The sequence below is a fragment of the Bombina bombina genome, chromosome 4 (genome assembly GCF_027579735.1).
Source record: "Bombina bombina isolate aBomBom1 chromosome 4, aBomBom1.pri, whole genome shotgun sequence".
Classification (NCBI taxonomy): domain Eukaryota; kingdom Metazoa; phylum Chordata; class Amphibia; order Anura; family Bombinatoridae; genus Bombina; species Bombina bombina.
The window spans coordinates 566750643-566769687 of record NC_069502.1 but is presented as its reverse complement, the minus strand read 5'-3'; the positions used below and the strand labels follow the sequence as shown (position 1 = coordinate 566769687).

Sequence of the window (19045 nt, the reverse complement as noted above, 5' to 3'; positions counted from 1 at the left end):
CCAAACCTCAAAATGCCTATAAATACACCCCTCACCACACCCACAATTCAGTTTTTACAAACTTTGCCTCCTATGGAGGTGGTGAAGTAAGTTTTCATGCTTGTTTTCCTTCTGTGATATGCGCTTCTCAGCATTTTGAAGCCCGATTCCTCTCAGAGTACAGTGAATGTAAGAGGGATGTGAAGGGAGTATCACCTATTGAATTCTATGGTTATTCTTCGTGGAAATCTTTTCATAGGTTCTCTGTTATCGGTCGTAGAGATTCATCTCCTACCTCCCTTTTCAGATCGACGATATACTCTCATATTCCATTACCCCTACTGATAACCGTTTCAGTACTGGTTTGGCTATCTGCTATATGTGGATGGGTGTCTTTCGGTAAGTATGTTTTCTTTACTTAAGACACTCTCAGCTATGGTTAGGCACTTTATGTATTAATGTAAAGCTCTAAATATATCTATTGTACTTATATTTGCCATGAGTCAGGTTTATGTATATTTCCTTTTGCAGACTATCAGTTTCAAAATTGGGGAAAAAAGTATTTAGGAAGTTATTTTTTCTTACCTGCAGTATAGTCTTTTCTTCAAAATTGACTGTTTTCTTAATTTTTTGCGTCAAAGTTCCCAATTTCCAGCATCTTAGTTGACGCCAGGTTCCTTGTACAAGGTTGCGTCTGCCATGACACGAGTTGCGTCATTTCCGGGTCTTGTTAGCGGCAAACAATTTCATTTTGCATTGCGCGTCATACTTGGCGCCAAATAATTTAATTATTTAAACCCCACTTCCTATATGCCTCTTGCCTTTCTTTATGCTCAGAGGGCTATGCTGTTTGCATTTTTTTCCCATTCCTGAAACTGCCATATAAGGAAATTGATATTTTTGCTTTATATGTTGTTTTTTCTTTTACATTTTCAAGATGTCTCAATCTGATCCTGTCTCAGAAACTACTGTTGGATTCATGCTGCCTGATAACAGTGCTATCAAAGATAAGTGTATCTGTTGTAAATTAGTAGAGATTATATCTCCAGTGGTAGTATGTAACAGTTGTCATTTTAAACTTTTACATGCAGAGAATGTATCCATCAGTACTAGTACAATGCCTGTTATTCCTTCAACATCTAATGTACATGATATCCCTGTGAATATAAAAGATTTTATTGCTGATGCGATTCAGAAGGCTTTGTCTGCTGTTCCGCCTTCTAATAAACGTAAAAGGTCTTTTAAAACTTCTCATAAAGTTGATGAAATTTCAAATCACCGACAACATAGTGATTTATCCTCCTCTGGTAAGGATCTATCTGATTCAGAAGATCCTACCTCAGAGATTGACACTGACAAATCTACTTATCTCTTTAAGATGGAGTATATTCGTTACTTGTTAAAAGAGGTGTTGATGCTATTTTTGATATCATCAAAATTAATGTTAAATGTCTTTAGCTATCTTAGCTAGAAGAGCTTTGTAGCTTAAATATTGGAATGCTGACATGGAATCTAAGTCTAGATTACTATCTCTTTCTTTCCAAGGTAACAATTTATTTGGTTCTCAGTTGGATTCAATTATTTCAACTGTAACCGGGGGGAAGGGAGTTTTTTTTTACCTCAGGATAAAAGATCTCAGGGTAAATCTAAGGCTTCTAATCATTTTCGTTCTTTTCAACAGAAGAAGGAACAGAAAGCCAATCCTTCCCCCAAAGAATCTGGTTCCAATTGGATCCAAGCCTTTTAAGAACCAAAGCCAGCCCCCAAGTCTGCATGAAGGTGTGGCCCTCATTCCAGCTCAGCTGGTGGGGGGCAGATTACATTTTTTCAAAGACATTTGGCCAGATTCTGTCCAAAATCAATGGATTTAGAGCATTGTCTCTCAAGGGTATCGAATAGGATTCAGAGTAAGACCTCCTATGAGAAGATTTTTTCTCTGACGCGTTCCAGCAGACCCAGTTAAGGCTCAGGCCTTTCTGAAGTGTGTTTCAGATCTAGAGCTTTTAGGGGTAATTATACCAGTTCCGTTTCAGGAACAGGGTCTGGGGTTTTATTCAAATCTATTCATTGTCACAAAGAAAGAAAATTCTTTCAGGCCAGTTCGGGATCTGAAAATTTTGAACCGTTTTGTGAGAGTGCCAACTTTCAAAATGGTGACTATAAAGGCTATTCTGCCTTTTGTTCAGCAAGGTCATTATATGTCCAGGATAGACTTACAGGATGCATATCTTCATATTCCGATTCATCCAGACCACTACCGGTTTCTGAGATTCTGTTTTCTAGACAAGCGTTACCAATTTGTCGCTCTTCCATTTGGCCTAGCGACAGCTCCAAGAATTTTTTCAAAAGTTCTCGGTGCCCTACTCTCTGTAATCAGAGAACAGGGTATTGCAGTCTTTCCTTATTTGGACAATATCTTGGTACTAGCTCAGTCTTTACATTCTGCTGAATCTCACAAGAATCAACTAGTGTTGTTTCTTCAAACACATGTTTGGAGGATCAATTTACCAAAAAGTTCCTTGATTTCTCAGACAAGGGTCACCTTTTTAGGTTTCCAAATAGATTCAGTGTCCATGACTCTGTCTCTAATAGACAACAGATTAAACGATTAAAAATGGTTTCAGCATGTTGGAACCTTCAGTCTCAATCAGTCCCTTCAGTGGCTATGTGCTTGGAAGTTTTAGGTCTCATGACTGCAGCATCGGACGCAATCCCCTTTGCTCGTTTTCATATGAGACCTCTCCAGCTTTGTATCCTGAAGCAATGGTGCAGGGATTATACAAAGATATCACAATTAATATCCTTAAATCCCAATGTTTAACTTTCTCTGCCTTGGTGGTTAGACCACCATCGTATAGTTCAAAGGGCCTCTTTTGTTCGTCCAACCTGGGCTGTAATCACAACAGATGCAAGTCTTTTAGGTTGGGGAGCTGTCTCGGGAACTCTGACAGCACAAGGGGTTTGGAAATCTCAAGAAGCGAGGTTACCAATCAATATTTTGGAACTCCGTGCTATTTTTAGGGCTCTTCAGGTTTGGTCTCTGTTGAAGAGAGAACCATTCATTTGTTTTCAGATAGACAATGTCACAACCGTGGCATTTGTCAATCATCAGGGTGGGACTCGCAGTCCCCTAGCTATGAAAGAAGTATCTCGGATACTTGCTTGGGCGGAATCCAGCTTTTGTCTAATTTCTGCGGTACATATCCCAGGTATAGACAATTGGGAAGCGGATTATCTCAGCCATCAGACTTTACATCCGGGGGAGTGGTCTCTCCATCCAGATGTGCTTTTTCAGATTGTTCAGATGTGGGGTCTTCCAGAAATAGATTTGATGGCTTCTCATTTAAACAAGAAACTTCCCAGGTACCTATCTAGGTCCAGGGATCCTCAGGCGGAGTCAGTGGATGCATTAGCAGTGCCTTGGTTTTACCAACCTGCTTATATCTTTCTGCCTCTAGTTCTTCTTCCAAGAGTGATTTCCAAAATCATCATAGAACATTTGTTTGTGTTTCTGGTAGCTCCAGCATGGCCTCACAGGTTCTGGTATGCGGACCTTGTCCGGATGTCCAGTTGTCAACCTTGGCCACTTCCTTTAAGACCAGACCTTCTGTCTCAAGGACCATTTTTCTATCAGGATCTCAAATTGCTAAATTTGAAGGTATGGAAATTGAACGCTTAGTGCTTAGTCATAGAGGTTTCTCTGACTCAGTGATTGATACTGTGTTACAGGCTCGTAAATCTGTTTCTAGGAAAATGTATTATCGAGTTTGGAAGACTTATATTTCATGATGTTCTCATAAATTCTCCTGGCATTCTTTTAGAATTCCTAGAATTTTACAGTTTGTTTCAGGATGGTTTGGATAAAAGTTTATCTGCAAGTTCCTTGAACGGACAAATCTCTGCTCTTTCTGTTTTATTTCACATAAAGATTGCTAAGCTTCCTGATATTCACGGTTTTGTTCAGGCTTTGGTCCGTATCAAGCCTGTCATTAAATCAATCTCTCCTCCTTGTAGTCTTAATTTGGTTTTGAACGCTTTGTAGGCTCCTCCTTTTGAGCCTATGCATTCTTTGGATGTTAACTACTTTCTTGGAAAGTGTTGTTCCTTTTGGCTATCTCTTCTGCTAGAAGAGTTTCTGAATTATTTGCTCTTTCTTGTGAGTCACCTTTTCTTATTTTCCATCAAGTTTTGCGGACTTCATTTAAATTTTTACCTAAAGTTGTGAATTCTAACAACATTAATAGGGAAATTGTTGTCCCCTCTTTGTGTCCTAATCCTAAGAATTCTTTGGAAAGATCCTTACATTCTCTGGATGTTGTAAGAGCTTTGAAATATTATGTCAAAGCTACTAAAGATTTCAGAAAGACTTCGTCTATTTGTTGTATTTTCTGGTTCTAAGAAAGGTCAGAAAGCTTCTGCCATTTCCTTGGTTGGCATCTTGGTTAAAGCTTTTGATTCATAAGGCTTATTTGGAGTCGGGTTAGGCCCTGCCTCAGAGAATCACGGCTCATTCTACTAGATCAGTCCTCCACTTCATGGGCTTTTAAGAATGAAGCTTCAGTTGATCAGATTTGCAAAGCAGCAACTTGCTCTTCTTTGCATACATTTACTAAATTCTACTGTTTTGATGTATTTGCCTCTTCGGAAGCAGTTTTTGGTAGAAAAGTTCTTCAGGCAGCTGTTTCAGTTTGATTCCTCTGCTTATGTTTTAAGTTTTTTTCTTTCAATTATGAGAAAAACTTTTTTTTTGGTTGTGGATTTAATTTTTTCAGCGTAAAATGGCTGTTTTTATATTATCCCTCCCTCTCTAGCGACTCTTTTAAAACTGAACTGTGGGTGTGGTGAGGGGTGTATTTATAGGCATTTTGAGGTTTGAGAAACTTTGCCTCTCCTGGTAGGATTGTATATCCCATACGTCACTAGCTCATGGACTCTTGCCAATATGAAAGAAATTAATTTATCAGGTAAGTTCTTACATAAATTATGTTTTTTCTGGGACTGCATAATTTGCCTGGAGTTATTTTGTATATATAATATCGATATATCTTTTTCTTGGGACGTCCTTAGGGATAAGATGTTATCTCAGACTGTCCCTTGTTGAGGAGACTTCTTTTCTCATGTCCGTGGCTTCTTGTATGGTCCTAGGTTGGATTTTTCTTATTTTAAAAAAAAAAAAAATCAGATCTTTTCTGAGAGTGATTGTCCAAGTTCCCATGGTGGAACAGGGTCAGGGATTCTATTCAATCCTGTTTGTAGTTCCCAAGAAAGATGGAACTTTCTGACCCTTTTTGGACCTCAAGTGTCTCAACAAATTTCTCAAGGTTCTGTCCTTCAAAATGGAGACTATATGTTCCATTCTACCCTTGGTATAGGAGCGTCAGTTCATGACTACCATAGATCTGTAGGATGCGTATCTGCATGGTCCCATTCTCAGGGAACATCACCAATTTATTTGGTTTGCCATTCTGGACAAACATTTCCAGTTTGTGACTCTTCCATTGGCCTTGCTACTGCTCCTTAAATCTTTACAAGGTCCTAGGGGCCCTTTTGGCGGTGGGCAGATCTCAAGGAATAGTGGTGGCGCCTTATCTGGACGACATCCTGGTTCAAGCGCCATTTTTTCAGTTAGCAAAATCTCATACAGAGATCTTGTTATCTATTCTTCGTTCCCACAGGTGGAAAGTAAATCTGGAGAAGAGTTCCCTAGTGCCAGACACCAGGGTGTGCTTCTTAGATACGATTATAGATTCTCTGTCCATGAAGATTTTTCTGACGGAGATCAGAAAATCCAAAATTCTGGCTTCTTGTTTTTCACTTCAGTCCTCTACCGTCCACCTGTGGCTTAGTGTATGGAAGTAATTGGTCTGATGGTTGCTTCCATGGACATCAGTCCATTTGCTCGGTTCCATCTGAGACCACTATAGTTATGCATGCTCAGACAATGGAACGGAGACCACTTGGACCTTTCTCGGAGGATAACTCTGGATCCCCTATCAAGAGACTCTCTATCTTAGTGGATCTCGCAGGACCATCTGTCTCGGGGTACATGCTTCCTGAGACCATCCTGGGTGATTGTGACCACGGACGCCAGCCTTTTAGGCTAGGGAGCTGTTTGGGGTTCTTTAAAGGCGCAGGGTCTTTGGACTTGAGAGGAGTATTCTCTTCCCATAAACATTTTGGAGTTGAGAGCAATTTACAATGCCTTAATTGCCTGGCCTCAACTAGCTTTAGTCCATTTTATCAGATTCCAATAGGACAATATCACCTCGGTGGCATACATCAATCACCAGGGAGGAACTCGGAGCTCCTTAGCAATGAAGGTAGTGTTGCGCATTCTAGAGAGGGCAGTGTCTCACGGTTGCCATCCACATCTGGGGGTGGACAACTGGGAAGCGGATTTTATGAGCAGACAGACCTTTCATCCTGGGGAGTGGGCTCTCCACCCAGAGGTTTTCACACTGATAACTCTCAGGTGGGGGGTTCTAGAATTGGAACTCATGGCGTCTTGTCTGAACGCCAAGCTTCCAAAATATGTTTCAAGATCAAGAGATCTTTAAGCCACTCTGATAGATGCTCTGGCAGTGCCTTGGAACTTCAGTCAGGCATACCTGTCCGTCCTCCCCCCCCCCCCCCCCGTTTGCTCTCCTTCCTCGAGTCATTTCTCATATCAAACAGAGAGATTCTAATAGATCCTGCTTGGCCTCGCAGGATCTGGTTCGCAGGTCTGGTGAAGATGTCATCTCTTCACCCTTGGAGGGTGCCTCTGAGGAGGGACCTTCTACTTCAGGGTGCCTTCCTCCACCCAAATCTAGATTCTCTGAAGCTGACTGCTTGGGGATTGAACGCCTAGTCTTCACTATGCGTGGGTTTTCTGAGAAAGTCATAAATACTCTACTTCAGGCTCGTAAGCCAGTTACTCGTAAGATTTACCATAAGGTATGACGTAAGTACCTGTATTAATGTGAATCATAGACTTTCTCTTGGAGTCGATTGAGAGTTCCTCGCATTCTTTCCTTTCTTCAGGAGGGCCTGGAGAAGGGTTTGCCATTCAGTACTCTGAAGGGTCAGATTTCTTTACTGTCTATTCTTTTGCACAAACGTCTGGCAGATCTGCCAGATGTTCAATAATTTGTTCAGGCCTTGGTCAAAATTAGCCCTGTGTTTAAACCTATTGCTTCTCCCTGGAGCCTTAACCTTGTTCTTAAAGTTTTGCAGCAGGCTCTGTTTGAGCCTTTGCATTCGGTTGATATTAAGTTGTTATCGTGGAAAGTTTTATTTTTACTTGCTATTTCGTCTGCTCACAGAGTTTCCGAACTTTCGGCTCTGCAGTGTGATTCCCCTTACCTTCTTTTTCATGTGGATAAGGCGGTCCTTCGTACTAAATTGGGATTTTTTTCCCAAGGTGGTATCGGATCGCAACATCAATCAAGAAATTGTTGTTCCTTCTTTTTGTCCGAATACTCCTTCTCAGAAGGAACGTCTGTTACACAACCTGGATGTTGTGCGTGTTTTAAATTTTTATCTACAAGCAACTAAAGATTTTCGGCAGTCTTCTGCCCTGGTCGTTGTCTTCACTGGTAAGCGTAAGGGTCAGAAGGGCTACTTCTACTACTCTTTCTCTCTGGTTGAGAAGTGTTATCAGATTAGCATATGAGACTGCTGGACATCAGCCTCCCTGAGTGAATTACGGCTCATTTTACTAGGGCTGTCTCCTCTTCCTGGGCTTTTAAAAATTAAGCATCTGTGGAGCAAATCTGCAAGGCAGCTACTTGGTCCATATTGCATACCTTTTCCAAATTCTACAAATGTAATACTTTTGCCTCGACTGAGGCTTCCTTTGGGAGAAAAGTTCTTCAAGGGGTGGTGCCTTCTTTTTAGGTCCACCTGTCTTGGTCTCCCTCCCTTTCATTCTCTGTCCTCTAGCTTGGGTATTGGTTCCCACTAGTAACTGGAATGAATTTGTGGACTCTTCATGCCATAGGAAAGAAAACAAAATTTATGCTTACCTGGTAAATGTCTTTCTTTCCAGGCATGGAGAGTCCACGAACCACCCTTATTTTATTTTAAGACGGCATAGTTTTTGGTATAAACCTCAGGCACCTCTATACCCTTGTGTTATAATCTTTTTCCATTTTCCTTTGGCCGAATGACTGGGGATTATGGGTAAGGGAAGTGACACTTAACAGCTCTGCAAGTGGTGCTCTTTGCCACCTCCTGCTGGCCAGGAGTGAATATCCCACTAGTAATTGGAATGAATTTGTGGACTTTCCATGCCTGGAAAGAAAGAAATTTATCAGGTAAGCATACATTTTGTTTTTTCTTAGCATGTAGGCAAACAACTTTAAATCTTGAGTAACCCTTAATATACACAGGTGCTTGCTTTAAAGATAAGCAAGTCTAAACATATAAGTTATTAAAAAATAACTAGTTTCACCATTATATTGTAACAAGATTTTTTTAGTTTTGGTTGTCGCACGTAAATTGTATTTCCATTCTATACTGTCTAAAGGGATCATTTACATTACACCTTTAATGCTGGTGGCAATGCTTCTTTTAAAATTCCAATAGTGTCAGAGAAGCATTGCCTGAACAAAGAATTATATTATATATATTATTATATATTAATACACATATTGGCGAGATTGCCTTCAAATATTGATTTCATCCCTTTATAACATTTCACATATCGATCACTAGACGGATCTCTTTTTAAAATATCATTATCATAATGCTTTTAACATAGGGGCCCAAATAATGAGTCCTCAGTCTTCTTCTCCAGTTGCTCTATGATAGTCTGTATCATGCTAGTGGGACTACTTTGCTAGGCTTAATGCCTTTTTAGTTTATTCTTTTGTAGTTTCACTGCCAGATTCTTCTTCTTTTGACATCTATGTTGATCATGGATTTTAGTGTTACCATGTTCCCCTTCCAGCCTCTAGTGACTGTTAACTTTGCTGACAGATATGTAAACATTTTGGCTAGATTCCCCTGTCTGCTCCTTGTATTGGGAAAATCATCTAGTCCAGGGAATCTTCTTTTAGCGCCCTCCTTTATTACATTGTAAAAATCACCTAGTCAGCCACATTTTTTTCCTTCAATGCAGCTGTGAATACCTTGTTGTCTAGATTCTCATCTTCTAACTCATTTAGGCCTAGATTTAGAGTTTTGTCGGTAACGACCCGCGTAGCTAACGCTGGCTTTTTTCTGGCCGCACTTTTTAAATAACTCTGGTATTGAGAGTTCACAGAATGGCTGCGTTAGGCTCCAAAAAAGGAGCGTACAGGCATATTTAACGCCACTGCAACTCTCGATACCAGAGTTGCTTACGGACGCGGCCAGCCTCAAAAACGTGCTTGTGCACGATTCCCCCATAGAAAACAATGGGGCTGTTTGAGCTGAAAAAAAAACTAACACCTGCAAAAAAGCCGCGTTCAGCTCCTAACGCAGCCCCATTGTTTGCTATGGGGAAACACTTCCTACTGTAAATATGATAGTGAAAGACAGCACCTATTTTCCTTCTGGGGCACGGGAAAAGGGTTAGCCAGACCCCAATGTATATCCAAAAAAAGTATTTTTCCAGCCACCAGTTAAACTTTAAAAAGACCTTTATTCATTTCTTACAGGGTCCATCATATCAACCATGGACCCTGTAAGAAATGAATAAAGGTCTTTTTAAAGTTTAACTGGTGGCTGGAAAAATACTTTTTTTGGAAACTCTTCCTACGTCTGCACCTAACACTCTAACATGTACCCCGAGTCTAAACACCCCTAACCTTACACTTATTAACCCCTAATCTGCCGCCCCCTGCATATTTTTTTTTAACCCCTAATCTGCCGCCCCGTAAACCGCCGCTACTTACATTATCCCTATGTACCCCTAATCTGCTGCCCCTAACACCGCCAACCCTTATATTATATTTATTAACCCCTAATCTGCCCCCCACAACGTCGCCTCCACCTGCCTACACTTATTAACCCCTAATCTGCCGACTGGACCGCACCGCTATTATAATAAAGTTATTAACCCCTAATCTGCCTCACTCCCGCCTCAATAACCCTATAATAAATAGTATTAACCCCTAATCTGCCCTCCCTAACATCGCCGACACCTAACTTCAAACATTAACCCCTAATCTGCCGACTGGAGCTCACCGCTATTCTAATAAATGTATTAACCCCTAAAGCTAAGTCTAACACTAACACCCCCCTAACTTGAATATAATTTAAATCTAACGAAATTAATTAACTCTTATTAAATACATTAATCCTATTTAAAACTAAATACTTACCTGTAAAATAAACCCTAATATAGCTACAATATAAATTATAATTATATTATAGCTATTTTAGGATTTATATTTATTTTACAGGTAACTTTGTATTTATTTTAACCAGGTACAATAGCTATTAAATAGTTAAGAACTATTTAATAGCTACCTAGTTAAAATAATTACAAAATGACCTGTAAAATAAATCCTAACCTAAGTTACAATTAAACCTAACACTACACTATCAATAAATTAATTAAATAAAATACCTACAATTACCTACAATTAAACCTAACACTACACTATCAATAAATTAATTAAATACAATATCTACAAATAAATACAATGAAATAAACTAACTAAAGTACAAAAAATAAAAAAAGAACTAAGCTACAAAAAATAAAAAAAATATTTACAAACAATTTTAAACTAGTTACACCTACTCTAAGCCCCCTAATAAAATAACAAAGACCCCCAAAATAAAAAAATGCCCTACCCTATTCTAAATTACAAAAGTTCAAAGCTCTTTTACCTTACCAGCCCTGAACAGGGCCCTTTGCGGGGCATGCCCCAAAGAATTCAGCTCTTTTGCCTGTAAAAAAAACACATACAATACCCCCCCCAACATTACAACCCACCACCCACATACCCCTAATCTAACCCAAACCCCCCTTAAATAAACCTAACACTAAGCCCCTGAAGATCTTCCTACCTTGTCTTCACCATGCCAGGTATCACCGATCGTTCCAGGCTCCGAAATCTTCATCTAAGCCCAAGCGGGGGCTAGACATCCATCATCAGATGGCTGAAGAAGTCCAGAAGAGGCTCCAAAGTCTTCATCCTATCCGGGAAGAAGAGTAGATCCGGACCGGCAACCATCTTCTTCCAAGCAGCATCTTCTATCTTCATCCGATGAGGACCGGCTCCATCTTGAAGACCTCCACCGCGGACCCATCTTCTTCCGACGACGACTTCCCGACGAATGATGGTTCCTTTAACTTCCCGACGAATTCCGATTGGCTGATAGGATTCTATCAGCCAATCGGAATTAAGGTAGGAAAATTCTGATTAGCTGATGGAATCAGCCAATCAGAATTTTCCTACCTTAATTCCGATTGGCTGATAGAATCCTATCAGCCAATCGGAATTCGAGGGACGCCATCTTGGATGACGTCCCTTAAAGGAACCGTCATTCGTCGGGAAGTCGTCGGAAGAAGAAGATGGGTCCGCGGTGGAGGTCTTCAAGATGGAGCCGGTCCTCATCGGATGAAGATAGAAGATGCCGCTTGGAAGAAGATGGTTGCCGGTCCGGATCTACTCTTCTTCCCGGATAGGATGAAGACTTTGGAGCCTCTTCTGGACTTCTTCAGCCGTCGGATGATGGATGTCTAGCCCCCGCTTGGGCTTAGATGAAGATTTCGGAGCCTGGAACGATCGGTGATACCTGGCATGGTGAAGACAAGGTAGGAAGATCTTCAGGGGCTTAGTGTTAGGTTTATTTAAGGGGGGTTTGGGTTAGATTAGGGGTATGTGGGTGGTGGGTTGTAATGTTGGGGGAGGTATTGTATGTGGGTTTTTTTACAGGCAAAAGAGCTGAATTCTTTGGGGCATGCCCCGCAAAGGGCCCTGTTCAGGGCTGGTAAGGTAAAAGAGCTTTGAACTTTTGTAATTTAGATTTAATTTTTTTATTTTGGGGGTCTTTGTTATTTTATTAGGGGGCTTAGAGTAGGTGTAATTAGTTTAAAATTGTTGTAATATTTTTCTGATGTTTGTAAATATTTTTTTATTTTTTGTAACTTAGTTCTTTTTTATTTTTTGTACTTTAGTTAGTTTATTTCATTGTATTTATTTGTAGATATTGTATTTAATTAATTTATTGATAGTGTAGTGTTAGGTTTAATTGTAGGTAATTGTAGGTATTTTATTTAATTTATTTATTGATAGTGTAGTGTTAGGTTTAATTGTAACTTAGGTTAGGATTTATTTTACAGGTCATTTTGTAATTATTTTAATTAGGTAGCTATTAAATAGTTCTTAACTATTTAATAGCTATTGTACCTGGTTAAAATAAATACAAAGTTACCTGTAAAATAAATATAAATCCTAAAATAGCTATAATATAATTATAATTTATATTATAGCTATATTAGGGTTTATTTTACAGGTAAGTATTTAGTTTTAAATAGGAATAATTTATTTAATAAGAGTTAATTTATTTCGTTAGATTTAAATTATATTTAATTTAGGGGGGTGTTAGTGTTAGGGTTAGACTTAGCTTTAGGAGTTAATACATTTATTAGAATAGCGGCGAGATTCGGTTGGCAGATTAGGGGTTAATAATTGAAGATAGGTGTCGGCGATGTTAGGGAGGGCAGATTAAGGGTTAATACTATTTATTATAGGGTTATTGAGGCGGGAGTGAGGCGGATTAGGGGTTAATAACTTTATTATAGTAGCGGTGAGATCCGCACGGCAGATTAGGGGTTAATAAGTGTAGGCAGGTGGAGGCGACGTTGAGGGGGGCAGATTAGGGGTTAATAAATATAATATAGGGGTCGGCGGTGTTAGGGGCAGCAGATTAGGGGTACATAGCTATAATGTAGGTGGCAGCTCTTTGCGGTCGGCAGATTAGGGGTTAATTATTGTAGGTAGCTGGCGGTGACGTTGTGGGGGGCAGGTTAGGGGTTAATAAATATAATATAGGGGTCGGCGGTGTTAGGGGCAGCAGATTAGGGCTACATAAGTATAACGTAGGTGGCGGTCGGCAGATTAGGGGTTAAAAAAATTGAATCGAGTGGCGGCGATGTGGGGGGACCTCGGTTTAGGGGTACATAGGTAGTTTATGGGTGTTAGTGTACTTTAGAGCACAGTAGTTAAGAGCTTTATAAACCGGCGTTAGCCCAGAAAGCTCTTAACTACTGACTTTTTTCTGCGGCTGGAGTTTTGTCGAGTTTTCTAACGCTCACTTCAGACACGACTCTAAATACCGGAGTTAGAAAGATCCCATTGAAAAGATAGGATACGCAATTTACGTAAGGGGATCTGCGGTATGGAAAAGTCGCGGCTGAAAAGTGAGCGTTAGACCCTTTCCTGACTAACTCCAAATACCGGCGGTAGCCTAAAACCAGCGTTAGGAGCCTCTAACGCTGGTTTTCACGGCTACCGCCAAACTCCAAATCTAGCCGTTAATCTTTTCACTCAATGTTTGGCCCAAAAATAATTATTTTAAGTTAAAACTACTCTCTCTACCTGTTAAGGGACCATTAAACAGAATTGCATAATGAACAAATGCATAATAAAAAAACATTGCAATAACACTGATTCTCTAAAGCTCTCTGGTCTTGCAATATTCTATAAGTGCCTTGTAAGTATTAAGGAGCCCTTCAGGGATTTTTTTTTTAAAGCAATATTTTACCTATGTATCTCATTTAGATATTAAGATATTATGTATCTCATTATGGGGAGTTCACTAATTTGATTTATGTTAAGGAGATGCTTTCAGTAAAATAAGCTGATGAGCCAGTTTTCGATAATTAGGCCTTTAGTCTGAATTGAATCCTGAAATAAAGATCTGAGTATTAGATTTTTTTTCTGACACATTTTGAAATTACTTCCATTTTCCATGTCCCCCATATCATGAGACAACCATCAGCCAATCAAACACATATACATACACACTGCTAACTCTTGCACATGCTCTGTAGGAGCTGGTGCCTCAGAAAGTGCACATATAAAAATATTGATCACATTTTGATAATGGAAGTAAATGAAAAAGCTTTTTGTTTATTTTTTTAAATTACATGCAATCTGAATTAATTGAATGCATCTGAATCATGAAAGTTTAATTTTGACCTCTTGCACCAATTGGACATAGATACTACGTCACACAGTACTTTGCCCAGCATACTGTGTCAACGTAGTACCTATGTCCAACACAGAGGTGCATGCTGCGGATACTGTTGCTGGGGACGGAAGGTATTTGCCTTCAAATGGTAAGGGAGCACTAATTGTGCTCACTTTACTAAAAGGCAGATTGTGAATCATGACAGAGAGTGACACTTTGTGTCACTCTCTATAATAATCATTTGTTAGTGCAATTGGGAGCAGTGGGAGGAAAGGAGGTAGGCGGCGGGTGTGCGGCCCATCGCGAAGGGTGGGAGGAAGTGGCTATGGGTTCCCTAGACTACAGAAATTTTATTATGAAGGAAGAGGGAGGGATTGGATGGGGCCCTACACTGCAGAAAGTGATCTTGAAGGGAGAGGGAGAAATGGAGCCCTACACAACATAAAAAAAAAATGATCATGGGGAGTAGAGGAGCGGGCCCATGTTAAGGTATAGGGAAAAAAAATGCTGCCAGTAACAAACATGGCGGATAGCAGTGAGTGGGGGATAATGCCTTTACTACTAATTCCCCAGTTTTGCACAACCAACATTTGTTATATTAATATACATTATAACTTCTAAATGTCTGCCTGTTTCTAAGCCCCTGCAGGCTGTTTCTTAACTCAATGAATTTTATTAGCTTTTCACAGCCAGACCGTGCTAGTTCATGTGTGCCATAAAGAGATAATGGTGCTCACTCCTGTGGAGTTATGCATGAACCAGCGCTAACTGGTTAAAAATCACTTAGATAAGGGGCAGTCACAGAGGTAAAACATATATTAATATAACAGTGTTGGTTATGCAAAACTGGGAAATGGTTAATAAAAGGGATTATCTATCTTTTTAAACAATAACAGTTTTTCAATAAGGCCTGTACATATCATATACCACTGCTTAGTTGTTTACAGAAAAAAAAGGCACGGCATGGTTATTTATCTCCTTTACAACAATTTCCTGCATGTTGATATCTTGCATTTCTGTTCAATGAAGTTGTCTTTGATTTGACTTTTCCAAAAGGCTATGGATACCTAAAATAAGAATTCAGAGATTTCTGTTATGAAACAAATATCTATTCTGTTGAGCTGAGAAATCTCTCTAAAGCTTGGTAAGTATATTCCACAGGATAACAGAGCTGAAGAAGTTTGTGTCACTAAAGAACTCTCCCAAGATAGATGACTTTAGAGCAAAGCACGAAAATGTGCTTATGAGGGTTATACTGAAGTCATCCCTCTTAATTTATTATACTACCAGGTGTCAAAGCCTAACCCTATGCAAGCAAGCAGCAAATGTTTCAAATTATGTAGAACTATCAAGGCAAAACTCTTTTCCATCCTTTCTTCAGGCTGAAAATCAGGATGTGCCACACTTTTCTGTCCAAGAAACAACACAAGCAATCCAAAGTACCAACATCTCCCGAAGCCCAAGGCAGCGTCGCACACAGCAACAGCAGCAGCAGCACAGGAGAACTGCGTCTCCAGGTCTCATCGAGGTCCAGCAGCATGCTGTCAATGGCAGTAATACCGGAACAGCAGTGCTTATTGTTGTGCTGACACTGGCATTGGCAGTTCTAATATTCCGTCGAATATACTTAGCAAATGAGTACATCTTTGACTATGAAATATAGTGTTTGGTTTCTAAAGAAGTTACATGAATGTCTCAATAAACCAGGTAAATCAGGTATGTTAAGAGGACAGTTTACAGAATTATCTTTTCATTTAACTGAATGACTGTTTGCCTTTTCTTAGAAGACGTTTTAATAGCTGTATTTGTCTTGAAGAAATCAGTTACTCTTTCTTTACTTTTAGCGGAGCCACAAAGGTATCAATTCAGAAATTTTTATTGTACAAAACATACCAACAAATTTTGTGATATATGTACTTGCACATACATAAACATGATAAATAAAAAAATATTCACAGGTATCAGTTTGTATTTACTTGTTGCCTCATTTTTAATATATCACAAAAGCATACAAATTTAGCATGTCTCTTTTAAAAGTGGTTACAGGTGTTAAAACTGAGAATGTTAAAAGTTCTGCATTTGTACATATGAAACACTTTGAAATGTGTTATCAAATTTGAATTGAATTACACTAACTCTTTAATTAAACTGTATATTCTCTTAAACACGGGACCAGTAAATACATAACTGGGGTATTTGATTAGGCAGATAATTTGTTCAGCTTTAAATAGTCTTCGTTTGTTTATATCGGATGTATATCTTGCTTTTAATTTGAAGATTCTTAATTAAGATGTTTATTCTTGAATTTGCTGTATATTAAGTAATTAAAAATACTCAAGCAATACAATATGTTGTTTTATTTATTCCTTGAAAAAATGTGTATACACATATACTGTTTTGTTTGTCTATATAAAAATTGTTTTATATATTTTGTTTTAAGGCACATCTACCCATGTTTCCATTTACTTTAATCTGTTTTACTTTTGGTGATGACAAACATTCAGTACTAATTTGATTATGGCTTTGCGACCTGGAGTAGGTAGGCACACCAAGTCTTCCTATCTATTTATATGTACAGGTTAATTGGAGTAGCAGTTAGTCTAGTGATTTGGATACAAAAATAAGAAGAGCATTGCATTAAAGGACCACTCAATGCAGTGGAATTGCATACATAACAAGTTTATAATAAAAAGACAATGATTTAACACCTACTCTGAATTTTAAATAAGCAGTAGATTTTTTTCTGACAAATTTATTTTTTCTTACATTTTCTGGCCCCCTGTATAATGTCAAGATCAAAACAGAAAGGGGGAATCCCATGCTCATAAATAGATAAAACAGAATCTTTATTTAATATTTGTTAAAAATCGTGACAGTATGCCACCTATACAAAAATAGAGAAAGGAAAGCGCAGCACAAGGGCTTACGCATTTCGGCAGTTTGCTGTATTCATAGCCTGATGTGTCTGTTCTTCCATTACTTTAAATACCTTACAAAACATACTGATTGGTTAAAACTAGAGCTAACCCCTTCCCCCCCTGTGTGTAACCCCTGTAATAGATAAGATGATGTAATTCTTGGTTTACTGGCAGTTAAAGAAGTGACTACATAACATAGAGATGTAATATGCACCTTAGTAGAATAAATACACATGTCTCTGCCTTTACTAAGATATTAGATGACTGCAATTCTTTATATTTGCTGACAATTAACGGTATGGCTATATAACATAGAAAAGAGATATACAACTTGGTAGAACATATACACATACACACGTCTCAGCCTATGATGATTTCTATAATATGTCTATCCTATACCCTAGGGATATCTACAACATATTTCTTTTATTCAATTATACATCTTAAGAATTGTACATCTTATTGTTAGACTCTACAAATTTAAAGCCTGTATACTGTCTCTATCCCAGTAAATGTAGGTTATGTTAACCTTCATAGTGACCTTGTCAATTATCATCTAACCATTGTATTAACTTATTTCTATGTTTATAGTGCTCTATATACTGTATGATTTCTAGTCCTTGGCTGAGAGTTAAATGATGGGTCTCATAGAATTAATAAACTTAAAAAGTGCAGCTGAAGGGAGAGATAGGGGGCACCCTTGGAAAACCAGGATATGTTACTACAGCTATAATATACAATAAGTGTGATACACTCAAACAATGTGAAGGTGTATCCTAGAAGAATTATCAATCCGATGTAGTATATATATATATATATATATATATATATATCAATCACAACTAAGTGGATGATATCCTATAATAATCATTAGAGAACAATTAAGTAGATGATATATAACCCAATGATACAAAGATTCGAATGTAAGTAGATAGTGAACAGAAATGGTCAATACAAAATAAATAGTCAAATGTTTACAAAAGATGTGGTAATTAAGTATTGATTTGGTATAAAGTCCCAGGTGTGACGGAATACAGTGATATCACAAAGGTGTAGTGGATGGTTCGGATCAAGGCTGCTATCTGTGTGAGGATCAAGGCCCAGATCCTGGCTCAAATATCTGTAGACAACATAAGAGGACAGAAGCGCCACATGGCCCAATATTGTTTGAAGATAGATATATAAACAAATATCAGTGTAATGACACACTCACATTTGGTGAGACACCCCTAGTGGTGTAGAAGAAGCATCTGGGATCATGTACAGTCACCCAACAAAGTGACTTCCAAAGGCTGATCAGCAATATTTGGTAAAACACCTCCCTTGGTGCACTAGAGGCAAACTGGGATCAAGCAGTCACCCAGTAGACTGATAACCGGTAAGACAGGAACTTCCAGCAGTCCAAAGGGTGGTAAAAAAGGTCTGGCAGCAAGTGGTAAGTAAAATCAGAGCTTACTTTATTAAAAATAAATTAAAAATACTAGCAACGCGTTTCTCATCCAACCAGTGGATATTTCATCATGCTTCATGAGAAACGCGTTGCTAGTATTTTATGTCTCTTAAGGTGAGACCAATATATTGGACCCCACATGTTTGAAACCTCAGCACATATATTACACGAGAAGTCATGCAATTCATACATGTTTCAATTTAAAATACTTCTCCTGTGATATGGGACGTAAAAGTTTTGGTTCTCTCTAGAAAGTCGCAGGGTCTGCATTTTTTGTGACCACATTTATACATGCCCCTACTTGTCATCCATGTGCTTTTAGATTTTTTCTTTCATGTAATTGGCAAGAGTCCATGAGCTAGTGACGTATGGGATATACAATCCTACCAGGAGGGGTAAAGTTTCCCAAACCTCAAAATGCATATAAATACACCCCTCACCACACCCACAATTCAGTTTTACAAACTTTGCCTCCTATGAAGGTGGTGAAGTAAGTTTGTGCTAAGATTTCTACGTTTATATGCACTTCTCAGCATTTTTGAAGCCCGATTCCTCTCAGAGTACAGTGAATGTCAGAGGGATGTGT

At 38.8% G+C, this 19045-nt stretch overlaps 1 protein-coding gene across 1 annotated transcript in view; it reads left to right on the top strand.

Annotated features, from left to right (window-relative positions):
* UBE2J1 (ubiquitin conjugating enzyme E2 J1) overlaps window positions 1-16438 on the top strand; it is a 128775-nt gene extending 112337 nt beyond the window's left edge. The window contains 1 exon segment of the mRNA XM_053712037.1: window positions 15473-16438. Coding sequence (XP_053568012.1) covers window positions 15473-15754 — 282 coding nt within the window. The 3' untranslated portion in view covers window positions 15755-16438.
* Window positions 16439-19045: the final 2607 nt, after the last annotated feature.